Here is a 22,366-nt window from a genome sequence, read left to right on the forward strand (position 1 = left end):
CTGCTACAACAGGGATTAATTTGACCCCTAGTCTCCATGTATTCTTTGCTTTCCACAATTCTTGCACTTTGTGGGTCTCCTTCACTGTTGATCCAGTGTTGTCACCATCCAGGAAAAGCAATTTGTGCTAGAAAGGTTTCCATTGTGCCACTCCCTGTCTAAGTCAGCACACTGGCCACACCAGGGAGGGGTAGGAGAAGGCATGTGTAGGAGTAAGGAGAAATATCACAGCAGGATTATGGAACAAAAAATCAAATTAGCACTGACTATCAAAATATCTCCTTCTCTAGTGAACACTCAAGCCTTCTAGCATTAGTGTGACAGGTCAACTGGGGAACAGCATGGATATAGCAAAGCAGGGCTAATTCCAGGTCCCTCCTGCCTGGGGAGGAGACAGTGGACCTTTCCCCTGTGCAGTAATACATTTCACTTCTCTATTTCTACTGACTCAGAAGAGCTTTGTTTTCACTGTGCATGTGCTGCCCAGCCCTTTACCTACTCTGTGACTATTTGCTGTCAGTTCTTATTCCTACATCTCACTGAGTGAGTGACATTCAGTAGTTAGAGCAAGAGTGGAGGGAATCAGGGTCATAACTCTGAGATTGCATTCCTGGCACTGCCACTCGCTACATCAGTTTGTTAGGTAAGTGACTTAACCTCTGTGATTGAGTTTGTCACACTGAAGAAATAAGGATAATTCGTCCTTGCCTAAGGATGTAATGAAGCTTAGTGAAGCATATAGAATCATCAGATGGAAGGGTCATTGTAAATGCAGAGTATCATTATTAAAGTTCAGTATTATAATCATTGCCAAAAACCCAAGTGACATTGTTGAAATCCTCTGGGACAAGAAAACTGCTTGGATTGTGACATTAGATTGTCACATTTCTAGGAAACTGCTGAATGGGGGTAAAGGTCCCTGCAGCACTAGAAAGCACAACTTGGCTGTTGCTGCAGGAGCAGACAAATATGCACTCAAGCAGGGAACTTGTAACCACGCCACAGTCTGAGGACATAAGTTAAAGCCACAAAAACAGAGAAATAAAAGTCTAACCCACTTGAAAGCAAACCCAATACATTCTGTCATCAAACACAGTGTGCAAGTGGGATGCAGGAGAGAGAATTTATAGTTGTACAAGGGACTTTCCATTAACTTTTTGGATGTTTGGGGAAAGTTCCAACCATTAGTTTTATAGCAAAATCTGTTAGTCTGTCTATCTAAAATTATATAACCCAGCTATGGTCAAACTAGCAATTTTGAGTAAACTATAAAGTGAGTTTAACACTTTCTTCGGGCTACAGGTTATTTAAAAAAACACTCCAATTTCCGCATATTCACCAGGAGCAACTGAACAGTTAAGAAAACAAATTTCAACCTTTGGTCTGCTCCCAAACTCTTCACTTTGGCTACTCATCCTTTGTTACTCAGAGCATGTGACCGATTATCCAAACTGCAAGGTAATATTTAGACGTGCACTGATACATTAGTCCATATTGGATTGGCACCAATAAAAGGCAAATTGACATTATCGGCAATCGGCTTTCTTTGGTCAGTATAACCAATAATGTCACTGATAAATGCTGCATGCAGGAGTGCAGCCACAGGACACGTGTGGCCAGGAATGCAGCCTGGCAGCATGGAGAGCAGTGTCCGGCCGGTAAGTCTATGGAAGGGAAGAGGCGTGGGGGAGGGAAGGGACATTGGGGGGGGAGATTGAGACCCCCATGGTGAGGGAGGGACTGGGACAAGGGCATCAGGCACTGCCCAGCTGGGCCAGGGTAGGGTGCAGGGTGGAGCTGTGGGCAGTTCATCTGGGGGCATGGGGGGGGGCTCCTGACATTGCATACACCCCTGGGCAAGGCAGGGGGGCATGTTCCCCCTGATTTGTGCGCAGAGTGAGGGCAGGCTGCAAACTGTGGGCTTGGGGCCAGGGGCCCCAGTGTGGGGTTGGGCTGGGGCTGCAGTCGGGGTGGGCGGTAGTACCACTGGGAGGGGGACCTACTAAGTGGACTGCAGCTGCCCCAAAATTCACCATAGCCACCACTCCCAGCACTGCCATCCCCACCCGCCCTGAGCACAGTCCTGGCCCAGCCCCCCTGCTGGGAAGAGGCTGGTGCAGCCCCTGCCCTAAGCCCGCAGCAGGCAGTCTGCCCTAGCCCCATGCACAAATCCAGGGGGCACATGCCCCCCATGCCTCCCCAAGGGGTGCACACAGTGGCAGGGACCTGCTCCCCCTCCACACCCCTGATGCCCCCTAGATGAGCTGCTCATGGCTCTGTCGTGCACCTGCCCCACCCCTGGCTGGGCAGTGCCTGCCCCTACCCCAGCCCCACTCCCTTCCTCTCCACAGGGGCCTCTATCTGCACCCCCCATGCCCCTTTCCTTCCCCATGGCCCTTCCCTCCATAGACTTACTGGCCAGAAGCTGCTCTCCAAGCTGCCAGGCTGCATATTGGCTATCAGATCAGTGTTGGCTGATATGGCTGGTTAATAATCAGCCATTGATATCGGCCAAAAAATTTTTTATCTGTGCACCCCTAGTAATATTTCTGCTTCCTTCTCTCAATGACAAACTTCCTAAGCAGAACAGCAAGCTAAAAAATGACAAATAATGAACATCAGATACCCTTCTTCAGAAATATCTTGGTTCACCTAAGAATATGAATAACATTTAATTCATGAACATCTTTTGAACCTAAACCCATTCACATAGGTATTCATGATAGCAAAAACAGTTCAGATGGATCAAACTCAATAGCCATTCAGAACTGGAATAGATTTTCATGGAAACTGTGATTTCTAGTTCACTCTAATTCATGTAACCTGTCTCTTCCAGCATATCCATTACTTTATTATCAGAAGCCAGTTCTGAGGCAGAATGTGTTCTTTTGGGGTTTGGGGTTCTGTTTTAATTCCACCCTGAATATCCCCAGTTATCTCAGAACAGAATTTACTTTACTGAATCAGATCAGTGCTCCAGTTAGTCTGGTTTCCTGGCAATAGCAAATGCTTTACAGAGGAAGATGGAACTGGTTTCTGTGGTATGGGGTGGGGAAAAGGGACTGAGTTCTAGCCTGTTTATGCATGTGCTTAGAAGTGAAAATTGAAAAATAAACTCCTCTGAAATACACTGGACAGAGGTTTGGGGGCAGGGGAGAGTGGGAGTGGGAAATAAGTTGTTGTTAGATAAGCAGTTGTCACACCTATGTTGGGACACTTGGCAGATACCCATTTTCTGCACCTGATCCATTCAACAGCACTTCATGAGCCAGAGGACACAATCTTCCTCATTCCCCTACACCACTGGTCAACTGATGCACAGGAGATTTGAAAGTTCCTCTCTTGGCTTGTGTAACTGTAAACATTAGTGCTGGTTATAACATTATCCGGACTCCTGTTTAATGCCAGCTATAATATTTGACTCTATGATCTTCTCCAGGGGAAAGTGAATTCCATAGCCTGTGTACATGCTGAGTGAAGACACATTTCCTTTTATTTGTTCTTTTAACTTTATTAAGTAAGCCCTTGTTCTCATGTTTTGGGACAAGCTTAAAAGATAGGGGACCAATCTCTCCTTATTAGACTCTTTGTATATTTTAAATACCTCTTTTAATTCTCCTTCAGTACAGACTTGAGGGTCAAATTTTTTTTAATTCTCTTGTCAGAGGTAGTCTTGAAACACAGTGAAATGTAACATGAAAATGCTATCAGGGAGGAGGTAGATATTTGCGCACACAATGCTTGCAAAATGGAGACATTTAAAGCACTAAAAATGTGCCTCAGCATTCCTGGTAGCCACCCTAATAGCATGCAGCAGTTCCTTTCAGGTAGAGGATTCACTTAGCAGAAGGATCCCTGGAGTTTTCCAGACTGTGGAGTGTCCACATCAGCAGAAGATTTTGAAGCTGCAGGATAGGCACCTATACTTTGTAAACCAGGCAGGAGCAGCCAGTGGACAGAGAGAACCAAAGGTTCTTTGAAAAGTTCCTTAAATTAAAGAGCACATTTGCTAACCTCCCCTTGCTCTTCTTTTTTTCTCTTTTGTCTCTCACTTCCCTTCTCTTGTTCTATGGCTGTTTCCCCCTGAAGACCCTCTTTTGCCTCAGCTGCATAATCTGTAACACTCTCTTTCTATTCCTGGTACCATTCAGGGCACGTCCTGGTAAAAATCATGCAGGATCCCATGTGCAGATCTAGGATTTTGAAGAAAGATGTGGTGCATCATCACATATAACACAACACATATTTTGCTCCAGGTAAAGAGGAACTAGAAGCTTCACTAATGTGTTAGAGGCCTAGGGCTATATTATTTAATTTAAGATTGAAGCAAAAATAAATATAACTTTATTGGAATGTTCACTAATTTGCTATATCATACATTTTGTATTAAAAGCACAATAAACTAGGTAAAATACACAAAACTGTCATTAGAATTAAATGTACATCTCTTTCAGATACATAAAATAAGATCAAGCCTTTTTTGAGCATTTTGACAGAGCATCCAATACTTCACCAGAAGTTACTTCCACACCTGAGTTAATGTTTACCTGAGTTAATGTTTCCACACCTGTGTTAAGTTTCTAACTCAAGTTAAAAACAGTCTGCAGGGCTGTGAAGTAGGAGCTACATTACTAGGAGCAGCTACAAGACAACTGAATTGCAGAAGAAAGAATAGCTTGATTATGGTAAGACCATTAAAAAAGTAGAGAGGCTGATTAACCCCCGTGGAATGAAGAGTTTAGAAGAATCAGGTAGATTATAATAAACCATGAGTCAAGTGTCTGCCTCAGTGCCACCTGAATAGAAACCTTGTTGCCACTTCCAGTTTGTTTTAAACTTTGGATGAACCAGGAATCAAAGGAGGGGTGCAACTGTACCACTGCATCCACCTGGATCCACCCCTGCAGGAGTGTATGAATATTTGTCTATATTTTGTAAACTCTAGTTTTGCTAACATCCCCCCGAGGTGCCATTAAGAGAATTTCAGGTAAACTGTCTCTCTTGTGGGTGTTTGCAGAGACCTGGCTAGCAACACACTGTATTTTACCTGGTTCAGAAATAAACATGTTAATTTTAATTTTTCTGACCCAAATAATCCCTGTCATCCATCACTCCCACACCACCACTTGGACAGAAAGCTGCCTTAATTGCCCTTTCATTCCCGCTATAGAAGGGTCCAAGGAGCAAAATTCAAATCTGAACACAGAGTTACTCCGGATCCACAAGTGTCTGAAGCTCAGAATTGTTTAATGAAGCAGGGCTTTGACTTGAGATTGTCTCTGGTTTATACTTCTTGTCTGTGTTTTCCCAGCATGGTTTATAGGAACATCTTCACCCCATTTTTCTTGATTTCAGAAAATGCTGCTCCTGTCTTTTTTCTGCTGGAATCAGACCTCCCTAGGAACATCCAGTTGCAGCAGCTGCCAGAGCTATCTTGCATGCTCCTTTCTTTGCTCATTTATTTTCTGAGGTCAGGTGTTCCAGGCCCTGCCCCTGTTTTCAGAATGGGAAGGGAGAAAAGGAGCAGAGGGAGCTTGTTCTTGAGGTTCCCCAGCTGGCGCTGGAGGTTGGGGTGGGTGGATTGGAGTCTCCTCTTTCCCCCCAGGCCCTGGAGGTTGGGGTGGGTGGATTGGAGCCCTAGCAGGGGCTGAAAAAATCCAACTGAATTCCCTCTGCTCCCTTTACCCCCTCCCATTCTAAAAACAGCTCAGAGGCTGGCAGGCAGACACAAATTACAGAAGATGCTAGGTTCTGAAACATCTTCATCTGAAGCCCCATGCAATGATTTTCACCCGATCAGCCATTTTTGAACCAGTCTGCATCCATGCATTTGTGTTTGGTCATAGCTATAGACTATTTTCTGTGGCCAGACTGGGCAAAAATTGTTACTTCTTTCTGTCCCTTTAAGTTCATTCAATGAGCTTTAGTTAAAGAGTCCCAGTGGCCTTTTTTAAACCTGCGGGGGCTTATACACATGATGCTGAAGTGATGCTAGAGTGTTCCAGTTAGAACACGTAGTAGACTTGATTAATTGAGTCTGCTCCAACACATTCTAATTAGAACACATCGGAGCACATGTATAGGCGCACCGGTGTGACCCTGTGACTCTGCCTGCATCAGGACACAGCCTCAGTCATTCATTCTGTGCTCTGCAGAGTCAGGGTTCCTAGTCCCCACTTCTTGTTACCAGACTTTGAAATAGTGGGAATTAGTGCTCTCTATTACAGCTCCATTGATTTCAATAACCAGAAGCTTTGCATTGCAAAGGTGAGTCAAAGAAGAAAAATCTGGACCCAGAAATAAACTTCCCCAAGTCTGGCTCCAGTCAACTCTGAGGATTTGTTTCAGGCCATTATCAAAAAGATGGAGGCCAGCTGAAAAATATGGATCCCAGTTCCAACTTCCCCATATCTGAAAGGGGCTAGGGGCTGTGCTTTGACCAGTCCTAAAAAAAAGGCCACTTGCAAAGAGAAGATCTGAATCTGGACTTCCTTAAATTTGGCATTTCTAATCTGGGGTTTTGATTTCATTCCATTTCTAATGCTTTCTCTTCCCAAACCCTTGAGTAGTTGCCCTTTCCTAGACCACATACCGAGCCTTAAGAAACACGCTCCTTAAAAACATAAACACTAAGAAAGGAACACAGAGGACTGAAAGAGCTTTATCAAGAAGTGTTGTTTCTCTGCAAACTCCTTGTAGGAAATCCTGGCACTCTCACTCTCTCTCACTGTTTGCTATATTTATTTCTCTTCCTCCTCCCAAGATTGGGAGCACTTTCTCTCAAACACAGAAGGGCTTTGTGAGATGGGGAGCGGCTCAAACTTTTCCAGCTTGTTAAATACGCACTGCCTCCTTCTCAGACTTGGACACTGACTGCCCCTGCTATTTCACTCTCCCCACAGAAGTAGTTCCCGCTAGTATGATCTTCCAACCATCTTACCCCCCCTTCCACAATAGGCAGCTAATAAGCCTGTTGATTACAGAGTCCACTCCCCACACTGCAAATTCGATTTTCTTCGCAGGAGAAACATTCATCGGTGAGGTTTTAAAATGAACAGAAGTGAGTGACAGGAGTGGTTGGCATTGCCCCCCCTCTTCCCTCCCACTTCCCCTTCCCTTTGGTATTTTCCCCAAGAGGGACTTACTTGAAGGTTGATGATTTCCCCTTCTGATGCCATCCTTTTGCTCAAAAGGTGTCTTCCTGGGCTCTCTGCAAACTGCACAGTAGCTCTGGACTCTGCAGTCCCAGGGAGTCTTTAATGCTTTCTTTGGATGGGAGAGTACAGCTGCTAGGAACAGACCTGCTATTCATCTGCCTGATGTGGGACGCCCGCCTTGGCATGAGGCATCTGCTTGGGGGCGAAGAAGGGGTGGCACGTAAAATTCTTATTGTCCTTCAGAGGCTGAATGGTCCATGAAACAAATATCTCTCTTCATTTGCTACGATAGTTCTTGTTCATTACATTTCTCTGCTACTTCTCTGGGTCCAGCTGAGCCCTGTGAGATCACCCAGGCTGTGATGAAGCCAGTGTACCATGGGGCTCATGGCACAGATTGTACAGGCTTTCACTGTAGTCCTGATCCACTCTGTAGCCTGTCCAGGACTACTGTATGAGGTTGGTTGGAAACCCTAATGGCTGAAAAGGTAAAGGCTGGAAAAGCATGTCCTTTTACCACTGCTCTACTAAAGCTGTCATTAAGGCTGAGGCAAAATTTAGTCACTTCTGACTTTCCAACCGAACAAACCCCAAACAAAACCTTTAGGGCTAGAATTTGCAATACCTGGTCTGAGCTGAGAAGTTAGAAGAGACCAAAAACAGCCTTACACAGAAATATGCGCAACCAAAATGAATATAGCATGAAAGTAATATGTGCAGGATCCTTTTACAAATGCTGGCTCCAGCTTCATTATCTCCAGATCTATGAAAAGAACAGACATCACTTACAGAAGAAGCTACTGATATACTGGTGTTTCCCAGCAGAATGTTGTCTCACAATAGTATTAGTGATTAGTAGTTTTATGGACAATAATACTAATGCTTAGTAGTTCTACGGCATCATTTAAAAGCAAAGTTGTCCAACCTCTGAGTGGCTGGGGGCTACACGCTGTGTGTGCCTCCCACACTCAGTCTCCCTCACCCCTGTCACACAGACCGCAGCCCCCTGGGCTCCCATGGGTCACCCTGTCCTGCCCCCAGGGGCAGGGCCAGGAAATGGAAGATGGCAGAAGGAGGGGGAACCCAGAGACCCCAGCGGCAGCAGTAGGAATGGTGGTTGGAGTGGCAGCTGGGCACAGCCCACAGGCGGGGTGTTAAACCCTTGCAGGCCAGCACAGCATCGAGTGGTCAACCACCATCATATCCTTGTGAAATAGGCATAATGATCCCATATTAAAGGTGGATAAGCTGAGGCACTACAGCATATGTTAACAGTTGGCTAAGGTTACACAGAATATCTGTTGTAGAGTCAGGAACAGAACACAGATCATTTGATTATCAGGCCTTTGACATACTTGAACAACTTTCTTCTCATGGCATAAATTGGGAAGCAGGAAAAATAGTTTCTGTAGGAAAGGATGGGAAAGGTAGACATCTTCCAAAGCTATTGTAACATATTCTTGGTTCACTTAAAAGATTACTGCTGTTTACATCAATCTAAAGAAGCGACAGGTCACTTAACAATCATTTGGAAAATCCATCTCATACACTTGTATCAGTGAAGTTAGTGACAGTTAACTTGTACTCTTGGAGGGAAGGTCTGGGGTTCACAGTGCAGGCTCCTGAATGCTAATCCATAACAGCAGACTGACATTGCAGCAGCTTCCCATTTGGCATTTTAAATTATATGTAAGAATCTTTTAAAATAAAATATACCATAGCAATTTGTTCTTTACCCAATTGAAACATTCTGACTGGAACCTCTTTCTATATGAATAAGAAATTTCCCTTCAGACATAACTGTTGCAAACACTAATACAGAGAATTACCTGTCCTAAGTTGCTTTTCTTAAAAAAGTCTGTAAAAGTAGGCCACAGCTCAGCTTATTTTATAAGCACAGTATATTAATAGGTAATATATACATATCCAGATATACCCTGTCTTTTCAGCCAAGTCATGAGTTCTGAGGACAGTTCATGTAATGCTTGTTCTTGTGAGCAGGTCTGTGAAAAAAGACCCATGAGTCCTTGCCACAGATTTGCTGTCCTCAGATATCCTCCTACCTGTTTCATGGTAGGCTCAAAATATAATTCTGTGGTATTAAGGGAGGAAGTATCTAACCATTTTTTGTAGAAGACAAATATCAGTACTAATTTCAGTCAAGACCGCAAGATATCTAACAATGCACCTTTTAGATCAATTTCTCGCAGTACTTATCTGAAATTTTTGCCATGCTCTCCAGAGAGATATCTCAAAGAGTAAAATTGTAGACCATGTACTCAGAACAGCTGAAGAAATCAAGCAAAACTTACAGTAACCCTTGTGTCCTTCCAGATACCTAAATCAAACCTGAGTTCCCAATACCCTCTCCCAAGATAGCATGAAAGAGTCTTTCTTCAGGAACATATTATTAGTAATGACTGTATGCAACCTCCCTCGGAGTGTCTGGAGCCAAACACATTAAAATAAAACAACTTCAAACAGCGAAATCTCTTTTAGAGATTATTTTTGTATCTCATATTAATAGCAAAGCTATGAATCTGAAAAAAGCAGACAGATCGCAAAATGGGTTTATTTCCATTTAATTTTCATAACTACTACGGGAGGAAGATGGAATGCCTCAAAGGGAAATTCCAGTGTAACAAAAAATATGCCTTGATTACTAAGAATAAATAGATGTCTCCAGTAATTATTAACTATCATACAAGAATCTGCCATCATCATGGTGTGAAAGAATAGCTTGGGACAGTATTTGCATGCTGGATCAGTTTATAAAAGGAATTATGCCATATAGTTGATGGCGATAGGAGTGACTGGCAGAAGTTTCTTTCCAGTTTCATGTTCCTAATTCAGCAGAAAACAAGAGAATTCTAAAGGCTGTTTTTTTCTGTGGCATACAGAAGGAGAGAGTAAATGTTATATACACCTGAGAACACAAAAGGGAGATGGGTGGCTAACGTATATCTGGAAAGCAAAGGGATGTCACAAGAATGACATGGGAGCTACGTGCCACTTGAGGGCCAAGTTGCATACAGCTCTTGTGGGAGAGGGTGAGAGGACACAAAAAGAATTTTCCTTGTGTTCCTCCCACCTCTCATAGGACCTCAGCTTCTGCTAAAGGGGTATGGAAGAAGGCAGAGCCAAGCCACTGTTGCCTCAGCACCAGATAAGAGAGATTGCTGACTGCAAGGAAGAATTAATGCACACTGTTTTAAGGGTGCTGCAGCAACTACAGTCCCTAAGAGCTCTGACATGCACCATGATACTCCAGGGGGAACCTTAGTTTTGTCCTCCTACTCAAAAGCAGATGAATCCTACCTTAACTCCCCCGCTACAAGAAAAAAATGCTTTTGAGAACCCCTTCCAATCTCTTCCAACCCCTTCCAACCTCTGCAGTCTAACCAGAAACTAAAAGAGGGTGATCATTCTAGGTGCTCAGAACAGATTCTAGGATGATCAGGAAAATAGTCTCCTTTTTTGAGAGGAGACTAGAATAGCTTGCCTTGTTTCACCTGGTGGAATGAAGGCTGGGAGGGGATATGATTGCTCTCTATATATACATCAGGGAAGTAAACACCAGGGAGAGAGAAGACCTATTTAAGCTGAAAGACAGTGTTTGCACAATAACAAATGAGTGTTTCTAACCATGAGAGTAGTACATTTCTGGAATGGCCCTCCAGTAGGCCTCCAGTAGGGGCAGGAAGCCCAGCCAGTTTTAAGATCAAGTTGGATCGATTTATGAAAGGGATTCTAGTTGCCTGCAATAGCAGTGGATTGGAGTCAATGGCACTAGAGATCCTTTCCAAGCATGTGTCTTATGTTCCTATGTTCCATTTGTGAACTTCCTGTGGGTCACGCTTCTGGCTTGATAGCCCATGTTGTAGGGTATATGATAGAAAGGTCAACATTTTTAAAGTGTCGTGACTGAGGAACCTAAGACCTTTTTGCAAAATTAACTTGGAGACTAAGGAACCTAATTCCTCCTGGCATTCAATGAGCTGTACATTTTCAAACATCTAAATCCTGTCTGGCAGGACTGGCTTGGCTTGCGATTGCAATAAGCCTACATAGAGCTGATTGCAGGGGCAGGCAATTATTTTGGGCAGAGGGCCGCTTACTGAGTTTTGGCAAGCCATCAAGGGCTGCATAACAGGCAGCCCAGGGCAGATAAATATTAATTTTCTAAATTTTTTAGGGTCCTGCGGGCGAGATAGAATGGCCTGGCAGGCTGCATCCCGCCCCTGGGCCGCATTTTGCCCGCCCCTGGCTTATTGTAACACTTAGTAATAATATTTTAGAGGCCCCTTCACAGTAGGGGAAAAAAAACCAATGATTTCATTAAGAGATCAAAACCAAAGCTTACCTGAAATTACGGAGTAAGAGGTATTTGAATTCAGTTCTGTTATTGCAAAAAGTCCAACTAGTCCATATTCCCTGAAATATACTGTATCAAAATATGGTCTGCCAGTGAAAAAGATAAAAAAAATATATCAAAAGAATACAGTGCCTCTGGCTGATCACATCCCAAGGGTAGGACAGCTGCATTCTACTCTCTCACTCAGGTGAATAATTTTAACAGACAAAATAACATTAGTTTGCATTCCCTACGCATCTTCCAGGAGCTGATTATTTTACAAATCAACCATTCAAAGACATTAAATACAGAACAGTTAATGGGCAGCACATATTGCAAGGCTCACCCTTCAAACTCCTTCAGTAGAGGCTCTCAACTCAGTTCACAAGCTGGCTAGATGGGAGAAGGAAAATATGAGCCATGTCCTCTGGTGGTATAAATCAGAGTAGGTCCAAATAAGCTTACTGAGCTATACCCATTTACATGAGTTTACAAGAAGAGGGAGAAATACCACTGAAGTTAGATGGAGGGCTCTGATTGTCCCTTGCATGCACTGTGTATAGTTACTCACACTCAAGAAGACAGACTGTAAAATACTAACACCGGTATGAGTTAGTGCAGGGGTGGGCAAAATGTGGTCTGGGGGCTGGATGTGGCCCACCAGGTCATTCTATCTGGCCCACGGGGCCCCTAAAAAATTTAGAAAATTAATATTAATCTACCCTGGGCTGCCTGTCATGCGGCCCTCGATGGCTTGCCGAAACTCAGTAAGTGGCCCTCTGCCCAAAATAATTGCCCGCCCCTGAGTTAGTGGATAATTTTGATTTGATGGCATTTTATGCCCTCTTTTACAGGTGAAAATGACCATGCAGCGTGCAAGGCAATGGAGAAATCCGTTCTGTGTGTTTAGATTGATAGTGGGAGTTTGGGGCCCAGTCTGTAATTACTGCGGGGATCTGGCGCAGAGTGAATTGCCTGTCCTTTAGAGAAAATCACTGCTTCCAAACAGAATGTCAGGATAGATCGGAGACAAGAAAGGGATTCTTTCTGCATCATTCAACTCTTTTAGATTTTGTGGTCAACCATAAACAAACAGACAGTGAGAATAAAGTAAGGATGGGTCAATCTTTGGGAAGTCAAAGGTCATCTCCCAATTAGCAGCTAAAGTCCATGTTCCTGAATGGCTCCTGAAAGTCCCAGGAAAACTTTGCAATCTTGTTTGTTTTAGTGTCTGACTGAAGGATTCAGAGAGGGGAGACTGTGATCATTCTGCAACACTTGATGATCGGTTCTTTGATGATACAAGCTTGTTTATCTTCCCTAGACAACCATTTGTCATGGGAAATGAGAATTAAGACAGTTGATTCCGCATCATCTCCACTCTAAGCTTTCATACCACAGTAATGTCAGAAGAGCATATCACTGAAGAAAGAGGAAGCATAATCAGAATACAGGCAAAATGTCTCCTGTATGGGTTATTTTAAGATATGAGCAAAGAACAGGCATCAGTCCTGATGCATGTAAGAGAAGGGCTCAGAAGCCAGAGCAAGACTGTGTATATTCTACGGCATCTACTCTCAACTCAGTTACCTAGCTGTAGCCTGAAAAATTCCAGGTCTCCACATGCACTGTTCCTTCTTGATCAGTATGGATTCCTACTTGGATTGAGATGGAATATTTGCATACTTAGTTCTGTAGTCTCCACAGGATACAGTCTCCACAAGCTACAGATGTACTGGAAACTGCCTTTGAAGGTTCTCATACAGCTTCCATTTGACAAATACCTTATGGAACATGACAACAGGTTCACTAGTCTATAGGTTCTACAGGCAACCAGTTGTGTGGCTATTGGTTCTCCAGTAGAGGCTGGTAGAAATCAAGGAGGCCAAATAAAGTATTCTAATGGACGACTGAAATTTTTGATTGGCAAAGAATAGATAAGGGCAAAGGAAAGGGTAACTGCAGTCTGCAAGATACAACCTCCTTTCTTAAGCTGACAATAAGGAAATCCAGGACAATTGAGACATTCATCCTGGCCACCCAGGACATGGCTCCCCCTCCCATCCCACCCTGCTCTCTCAAAAAGTTAGTTGGGGTGTAGTGTTGTGCCAAGCAGGCAGCAGTACCTGCTAGGCCTGTGCAAAGTGGCTAGTATTTGCTTCAGATTTGGATTTGGGCAATTCGGGGGACAGTGATTTGATTTGGTTATTCAAATCACTGTCCCAAATTGATTCAGCTGAATCTGATTCAGAGATTTGACAGCAGCCAAATCTCCAAATCAGCCGGGCCAGGCCCATCCCTTGCCCCTCTCCCAGCCCAGCAACAGCTGCCTCGCCCACCCCAGCTCCCAGCACTTGGGGGAGAAAAAGCGGCAGTGTTCACTGGGGCTTTTTTTTTAAGTACCAAGCTGGGGCAGCCATGGGAGGGCTCTGGGAGTGGGCATGGGATGAGGGGACTGGGGGAGATGGTGGGGGTCAGGAGGGCTGGCAGGGGTCCCCCCCATGATCCTCTCCCCCGTCTCCCAGCTCCTACTCCCCTGCCCATAGTACTTACCAGCTTGGAGTGGCTGCAGCTCCCTGCTGGAGGCACTGGGGACTGCCCGAATCATCAAGGCTCTCCAAATCTTTGCTGAAGATTCGGACAGCTTTGAATCGATTTGGACCTTTAAATTGGTCCCTTGATTCTCTTCGGATTCAGAGATTCGGCCACTGAATTGGGCTGAATCTCCTCCGAGTTGAATCACCACTCGAAGCTTCACATAGCCCTGGTACCTGCCTGCCCATCTACAAGGTGTCCTCCACTTCCCCAGCTCCTGGCCAGACTATGCTCTGCACCTCTGTGTTTCCAGGATGCCCACTGTAATTCTCAACAACCATCTGGAAACGCCCTCTGAAATCTAGGACTATCCCAGCTAAATTGGGACATATGGTCACCCTGCTCATTTTCCAAACAAATTGACATTATGGACTCTGACAGGACAAAGTCACCATGCTTTTGCATTAGAAAAGAAGAGAAGGTAAAAAGGCTGGAGAGAAAAGGTTTTCTTAGACTTGAATTAATAAGGCAAAGGCATAGTAAGTAGGGGTGTGCAAAGTGGCCCCTATTTGATTCAGATTTGGCCTGAATCAGGGACAGTAATTCAATTAATTGATTCGGATTACTGTCCCTGATTCAATTTGGCTGAATCCGAATCTGAAGATTCAATGCCGATTTGGAGAATCAGTGATTCGGACATAGAACCAACTTTAAAAGTTTTTTCTACATACCTCAAGGTACCAGCACAACTTGTGAACGCTGCAATGCTGGGGTGCATGGAGCATCCCACAGGAGTGGGGGGGAGGCCCTCCACATGCTCGGCAGCAAACCCAGAAGTGGACTGGAAGTACTTCTGGTCCACTTCCAGATTCTCGGGGGAGCATGCTGCCCCCCTACCCCGGCTCAGTGATTGGCGGCAGGGGGATCCCGGGTGCCCCTCCCCCCCCGACCCAGGAGGCACCAGTTGCTGAGTTGGGGGAGTGCAGTGGAGGGGGACCCAGTGCACCTCCCAGTGCACCTGGAAGTGGACCGGAAGTGCTTCTGGTCCACTTCTAGGTCTGCTGCTGAACACACTGGGGAGCCCCCTACACTCCTGTGGGACCCTCCATGCACACCAGCATTGCAGCATTCATGAGATGCCTGCTACCTAGAGCTATGCAGAAAAAACATTTAAAGTTGTATCTATGTCCGAATTGCTGAATCATTCTGAATGTCTCCAAATCAATTTGGAGGGTTCTGATTTGATTTGGAGAGATTAAAGCGTCCTCTGATTTTTTTTGAATCTGGAGATTTGGCCACCGAATTGGTCTGAATCTCTGAATCTCAAGATTTTTCTGTAGTTAGATATTTGATTATAGTCTCTTATTTACACATCTGCACCAAACCCTGGTACTTTATAGTTACTAGTGATGCAGCTATTAGACATTCATAAAAACCTCTTCAAACATTCAGAAGACCCTCTCCCTCAGTAGAGAGAGGTAGATAATTGTACTAGTCTGAAGTCAGGCAGAAGACAGGGCACAGATGCTCCTTATAGATTAAGTGAATCTGAGATGCATAAGCTTTTGTGAGCAAGAGTACGTTTCATCAGCTGCTTAGGATCTGATGGAATGGGCTCATGAAAGCTTATGCATCTCTGATTCAGTTATTCTGTATGATGCACCTCTACTCTGCCCTCTGCCTTCTTTCTCAGTGATAACTCTGAACCTAAAATGCATTGTCATAGCCATAGTGATAAATTCCTGTCCAGTATATCTGTGCTAAATTCACTGGATTTGTACTACTGGTATGTCTTTGGCCCTGGAAGTATTTCATAACCTGCAGAGATTAAAAACCATTGCCCTGTGTGAGGGCTGGAAACTAATCTCATGCAAGTCCCATTCAGATTCTCACTTTCTCTTCTTCCAGAAGCTCCCTCTGAATTTGTCCTTTGGGAAGTGAACAGGTTGATAACTTCCATGCCTTTCCATTTGAATTCTCTCATTCTGGTGTTGTCAAACACAACTTCTTCCCCCACCTTTGAATCTGTCCCTAGTGGCAGAGCCAGCTATACAAGAAACTTGCACAGCATGATCCAATTTTAGGGAATCCCATCTGCAAATAAGGCTTAGCTGGTTTAGCTGGCATAATTTTGAGTCAGGGTGGGTGCACCTACACGTGCTGTTTGAAGGTGCTTTAGTCTGATTTAAGGTGCATTAAGGCCACACATCTAAATGTGTGCACCCTTAATGCACCTTAAAAATGGTGATTTTAATCTGTTTGAGACTAAATTTGATACCTGTGAAAGCTGTTGTCCAGGAAAGAAGTTGGCTCTGCAGAGGCAAGAGGCAGAAGGTTTTTGTGAGTTTGCAACATTTGAAAGATAACATGCTCTGCTCCAAGGTCCCTGGCATTGCCCAGCCTCAGATTGGAGGGCAGCAGCATGCGGGCACCCAGGGAAAATGGTAAGCTGGCCAGGCAGGCCTAGATTGAAGTGGGTACCACCCAAGCCCCCCATCTCCACTTGCTTCCTGGGGGCCAACTGCAGGCTACCTGCTCCCCCGTCTGCTTTCCAGGGCAGGCCAGGCCAGGCCAAGCTGCTGGCAGCACCTGCTGCCACAGCCTCAGGCCCTGCTGACCCCTGCCTCTGCCCCTGCAAGCCCACCACTGTGCTCTGCTGCCACCCAGCCCCTGGCACCCACGCTTGGGGTGCACGGGGCTCCCAGACAATGGGGGCGAGAGGCTGGCCACAACCCCACCCTCACTGCAGAGGTCCTTTCCAGGGAGACACCCTGTGGCTGCCCCCACCATGCTGCCACTGCAACCCAAGTATGACCCCGCTGCACATGCTGTGGATGGTGCTGTCACAGGAGCACTGAGGTGTCCTGTGCCTTAGATAAGTAAGTAATAGAGCTACCAATCAACAGGGCAGTGCAGCTGCAGGTTGCTATGGCAGCCAGCTGGTCATGTGACCGGAAGGGGGCAGGGCTGGGCCCTTTATAACAGCTCAGGCCTGGGTCCAGGAGTAGTCCCTTCTGGCAGTTGCAGGAGCAAGAGCTGAGCTGAGCTGAGCTGAGCTGAGCTGAGCTGAGCTGAGCTGAGCTGAGCTGAGCTGAGCTGAGCTGAGCTGAGCTGAGCTGAGCTGAGCTGAGCTGAGCTGAGCTGAGCTGAGCTGGTGGTTGCAGCCTTACCTTGCTGACTGGCTGCAATGATGCTAGGGATGAGAACACCCTGAAGAGAGGTAGGGTTGGGAGCCCTAGAGGGGCTTGGAGTTTGCATTATGAGCGGGGAGGCTCTGTGTTGTTTATGTTGTAGCTAGGTGGCTCGGGTTTTGGTTATAGTTACACCGGAGGACCAGGTAAGGCTGTAGGGGCGTGAGGAGGCCTCACGGGGGGCGCCCCAGGAGCTCGGCGGTTCCCGGTGCCCAGTAGGGGCACAGTGCGCAGTGTCACTTTAGGCACAACATGAGGAGTGCTGGAAAGGTGCTCGGGGGTATGGGGTTATAGCCCCAGCCGCGAGGCGCGCCATAGGCCCCAGAAGGGGGCAGCGGGCGCGCGAGGCGCACCATAGGCCTGGGGTGCCAGAGAGAGCACAGGAGGGCAAGGGACCGAACAGCTGTGAGGCTTGGGGCGTGCTAAAGGGGAGGTTGGAGGCACGCGTAGCCCTTAAGGCAGGGGTGCGCAGAGGCACCCCATATGGAGTAGGGGTAGGAACACTCGTACTGTTCACCTGGGGATAAAGGCAGCCTCCCATATAAACTTAATTGTCATCAAAGTCTGGGCGGGCGAGAAACTGAGAGTGCTGAAACACATAGAGTGGCGGTAGGGGGCGCTAGGGAGTTCACGGCTGCTCCTAGGCCCCACTCCCTCACAGGTGCGCGATGGGCTGATTGTGCAGGTGAAGGGCTGCCCCAGCCACTATACCCTACTGCTGCTGATCCTGCTAGTGCCCCAGGCACAGCTGCACTCCTAGATTGGGACCCTGAGCTATGACAGCACAAAGGGCAAACCCAGCCTGCCCCACAATGTCTGCCGCCACATGGAGAGCTACCTGTCACAAATGCTACATGTTCCTGCCCTTGGCCACTGAGGAGATCATCGCCAGGACTGACAAGTTCCTCAGTGCCTGAGAGGCCTGTGCCCACCTAGCTGAGGGAACACGGCCTGCTCAGTAAGGTTCTGACCTGTGTCCTGCCTCCCTGGCATGCTGTGGCGGGAAACCCAGGGGCAGGGGAGTGGGGCCAGGTGAGACAAAGGGCAGGGGCCAGGGACTGGGCCTGGGAGGATCTGCCCTACAGTGCAGGACTGGCAGCTTGGCACAGGACTCCCTGTGCCAGGCAGCGTTCAGCTCCACCTGGTGTCTGCAGCTTGTGGTAGACCAGGGCTGGCACCTGGCCAGGGCCTCCCGCTGGGGAGGAGCTGGTGTTGCTGGCAGCCAGCGGTGGTGTGGCCAGCCACTCTTTGTGGCAGCTGTGGGGCAGGACTGGGCTGAGGCAGCCACTGGCCAGGGCTCCCCAGGCTTCCAGTGGGCTTAGCAGCTGGGGAAGGGTGCTGGGCAAGGTGCTGAAGGTCCATGGCCCCCTCCCCTGGTGACAAGTCACTGGAAATGTTAGGGTGGGGTGTGGGCATGGCTTCCCAGGGTGTCAAAATGTGGGTCAGCTCCTGCATCAAGGCATGATCCTGGGGGGACCACCAGGCTGGCGATTATGGCCAGTGACCCACACCATAGGGTGTTCGAGCATCCAGTGTGGGTGTTGAAATGCCCAACCTGGGCAAACTGCCTCAAGACATCCTCTCCACCCCACAATACCACATATGTGATATGGCTGGCTCAGCAAAGCACTTCATGTGTCAGTAAGTTTGATATCTTGAGAGTGATTATTACCTACCCGGGTCTGCTCTCTGGATGGCAGTGGCAGGGGCCAGGCCAGCTGAGAAGCAGCAGGAGCTGGGCTGGGAGTGATGGTGGCTGCTATATGTGTTCACCATTTAAGTGGGTGCCTAGGACTGATGATGTCCTAGTCACCTACGCCTTGTTAAACTACTTTTGCCCAGTGACATGCTGTATATGGGGCAGGGATGCTGTGCTTCACTGCAGCATTCTCTAGCATGGTTCTTTGATGATATATACATGCTTTCATTGACTACACAGTGAGTTTTGTATCAGCTCTGTGGGGAGATAGCTGCAAGAAGAAAGAATTCTATCAAAAATGGAAACATTAAGAAAGAAAGGGAATTCTTTAAGGAAAGAAAAAATGGAGTTAACTAGAGGTAATGGGGTGAATTTTAAAGGGATACTTTGGCTAAATATAAGCAAATGCTCCTGACAGTAACACCTTCTGGGCTTTGTTGTAATACTTCCCTAGGGAAGCAGAAGGCCTTCCAGAAGCAGAAATCTGGGAAATGTCTGATTTGATTTAAGAGAATGTTAGTAAATATACAGCAGTAACAGAGGGGGGTGGGACTGGAGACTCTAAGCTGTTATTTGTACATACTATGTTTTCTTGCATACAACACACCCTGGATTGGAATATGCACCTAGTTTTTGAAAGGCAGAATGAAGAAAGAAAGATATTTCCTTGTAGTGAGTAGCTGAGTAGCAGCAGCTAGGCAGCCAGCCCAGCTTTTTGCTCTGCTCCCTGTGGAGGTGTAACTTTAGGTTTCATCTAGTAGGTGGCAAAACCTGTTCTTACCATATTTCTCACATATCATACACATTTATATTTCCAGCAGCTTTTTTTTTTTAAGGAAAAAGGTGAGAGTTGTTTTCAAGAAGATATAGTACATTCATAAATTTCTTTGCTCTTTTACTATTAGATGCTAGGGCGAAGACAGAACTCTTAGGAATGAGTTCCAGCATGATAAACTATGATACACTGCTCCTCTGTGCTAGGATTTGTCTGTTTCAAAATAGTGAACTTATACGGATTTAATTTCTGGAGACTTCAAAAAGTTTTGGCAATGCATCTGAGAAACACCAGCCTTTTAAGACTATCTGTTCCAATTAAGCCACCATGTGTTAGAAAAGCTGTGGTTAAGATAGTGCAGAAAGCCAAGACAAAAAATAAAAGGAACAGCTATGTATATCATTTGAAAAGGCTTGATATGAAAGAAATAGTACTTCAAAATTGATCTAGAACTCAATGAAGTCAGCAAAAAGACATTCTTTGGCTTCCAGGGCATTAGGCTTGGGGCCCATAACAATGAAGTAACCAAATGCAAAATATGTGCTTAACCTGCTGACAAACTTCATTTTTTGTGCTGCAAATTGCAAATCAAACTTCTGCCTTATCTGTGTTGACAGGTACCTTGCATTTTGCAGTGCAAACATGAATCCTAATAAAATGGCTCTACTTTTATGCTATCACTTCCACAGCATTTGTAACATTGGTTGAAGAAATGTTATGAAGATCTTAGCAATTAAAGCTTTTTAGTTTAAGAGATGTGCCTTTCAGTGCTAACAACATGGATGCGCCTCTCATAGTAGTTCTCATAATATTTTGGGTTGCATAAACCTTTTAAGCTTGTATATAAAGTGCATCTCTACCCTGCCTTCTGCCTTCTTAAGTTTGTTGTGCTGCTGTGTGCACCACAATGATTCCATGGTATGAATTTTTTAAAAAAGCATCACTTTATGTCACTACAGCCACACTGTAACCTCTCTAACCACCTCAGAGGTATTGCAGAGTTATTGTTCATTTTTAATTTTTTGTCTTTTTCTCCATTTACATTTTTCCTTTCCCTCCTTCTGTTCTCACACTTTCCTCTTTTGCAAACTCTCTAGAAGTTCCCTATGCACCTCCAAAGATCTGTGTACCCAGGTTTGAGAAATATTGGTCTGTAATTGCTGATTTTTTTTAAATTGGGCAATGTGTATTTTCACTGTCCACTGGTTGGCCTTGGCTCTTGAGTATATTTACCACTCTTCAACATAATGGGCATGTCTATGCAATATGCTACGTCACTATAGTGACGAGCTATGTCACCTCAACTCGATACAGCAATGTAGTGTCAGCGGGCATGAACCATGCTGCTAATGCTACTGCATAATAAGTCGTTGCTACTGACAGTAGCATGGAAAAAAACCTGTGCAGCATCAGGACTGTGTAGTAATAACTGTGCAATCAGGTGCATATATAGATGCAGCCAGTGTTTTTGAAACATCAGGTATGCTATTGAGACACAGGAAGACTGCAAAGAACTACCAGAGATTAGAGAGGCTCACTCACTGAAATCAGCCCTTTTTGGCCCAGTGATCCCACTCTCTCACTAGTTTTGCACCTGCCTGACTGGACTTCCCTTAGCAAAATTGTTTCTGACTTACAGTCAGGGAGCTAAGGTCGCAAAACTTACTATATAAGTATTTTTATTACACTAGCATCCTATCAGAATTGGAGCCCTGTAGTGCTTTAAACATTGTGCATCCAGAAGAGAAGCTTAATGCCCATTGGACTAATTCTATCATGCATTAGCGCAGCTGGCAAAAACCATGCTAATGCACAGTAGATTAATCCAGTGAGTATTAAGCATCACACAAAAAGCATTAATCTGTGCTAATACTCAGTATCTTTAGTCCAATGGGCATTAAGGGTCATACACAAAGTGTTCATTTGCACTAATGTCCAGTAGTGCTGATTATGGCGCATTTAGTTGGAACCTGTTATTACAAATACTAAACTTAATGTGCTGTAATTATGGCACATTAATGAACATATAGACATGCCCACACAGAATCAGTCCCTGCCCTGAAAAGCTATCTATGAAACTGATGTGACTCAGAATATGTGACAATGACTGCAAATTCTGTACCAGTTTTTCGTTCCAGTTGCTCTTCTTTTGCATTGTCAATGTCAAAAAATGCCAGTTTCCAGGTTCAGGAGTATTATTGGCTTGGTTCATCTTTCATATGTGGGTAAATAGTCACAAAGTCACTACATTTTTATATCAGTCTGAGATCAGGATCTGTCTTTGGTGTCAAGGGGACTTGATTTGGAGGTCTGTAATATATTCCTATTATCAAGTGGAGGAGCTAGATCTGGACTTCTCCAGAGAACTGGAAGAGGCTGTATGCTCAGGGAACATGGTCATTATGGGTGACTTCAATTACTCACACACCTCATGGGAAAAGCACTCAGCTATATCTGAGTGGTCATGTAGCTTCCTCACTTGCATTGAAGGAGCTCTGTTTGACTCAAGAAGTGCACGGGCCAACCAGGGGAAAGGCACTCCTGTGTTTGGTTTTGGCCAAAAAGGATGATCGGGTGAGTAACCTGAGAATCAAGAGTAATCTAGGCCAGGGGTTGTTACCTGGGGGTATGCATACCCCTTGGGGTACTTTGAAT

General features: G+C 45.6%; 1 protein-coding gene across 1 annotated transcript in view; it reads right to left on the reverse strand.

The window, feature by feature from the left end:
• The window catches only part of NINJ2 (ninjurin 2), an 80,529-nt gene extending 73,120 nt beyond the window's left edge, over nt 1-7,409 (reverse strand). The window contains exon 1 of the mRNA XM_090041103.1: nt 7,146-7,409. Coding sequence (XP_089897229.1) covers nt 7,146-7,178 — 33 coding nt within the window. The 5' untranslated portion in view covers nt 7,179-7,409. The remainder of the gene's footprint in view (nt 1-7,145) is intronic.
• Between the last annotated feature and the right edge of the window lie 14,957 nt (nt 7,410-22,366).

The sequence above is a fragment of the Crocodylus siamensis genome, chromosome 4, assembly GCF_052110815.1.
Source record: "Crocodylus siamensis isolate JL-2025a chromosome 4, ASM5211081v1, whole genome shotgun sequence".
Lineage (NCBI taxonomy): Eukaryota > Metazoa > Chordata > Crocodylia > Crocodylidae > Crocodylus > Crocodylus siamensis.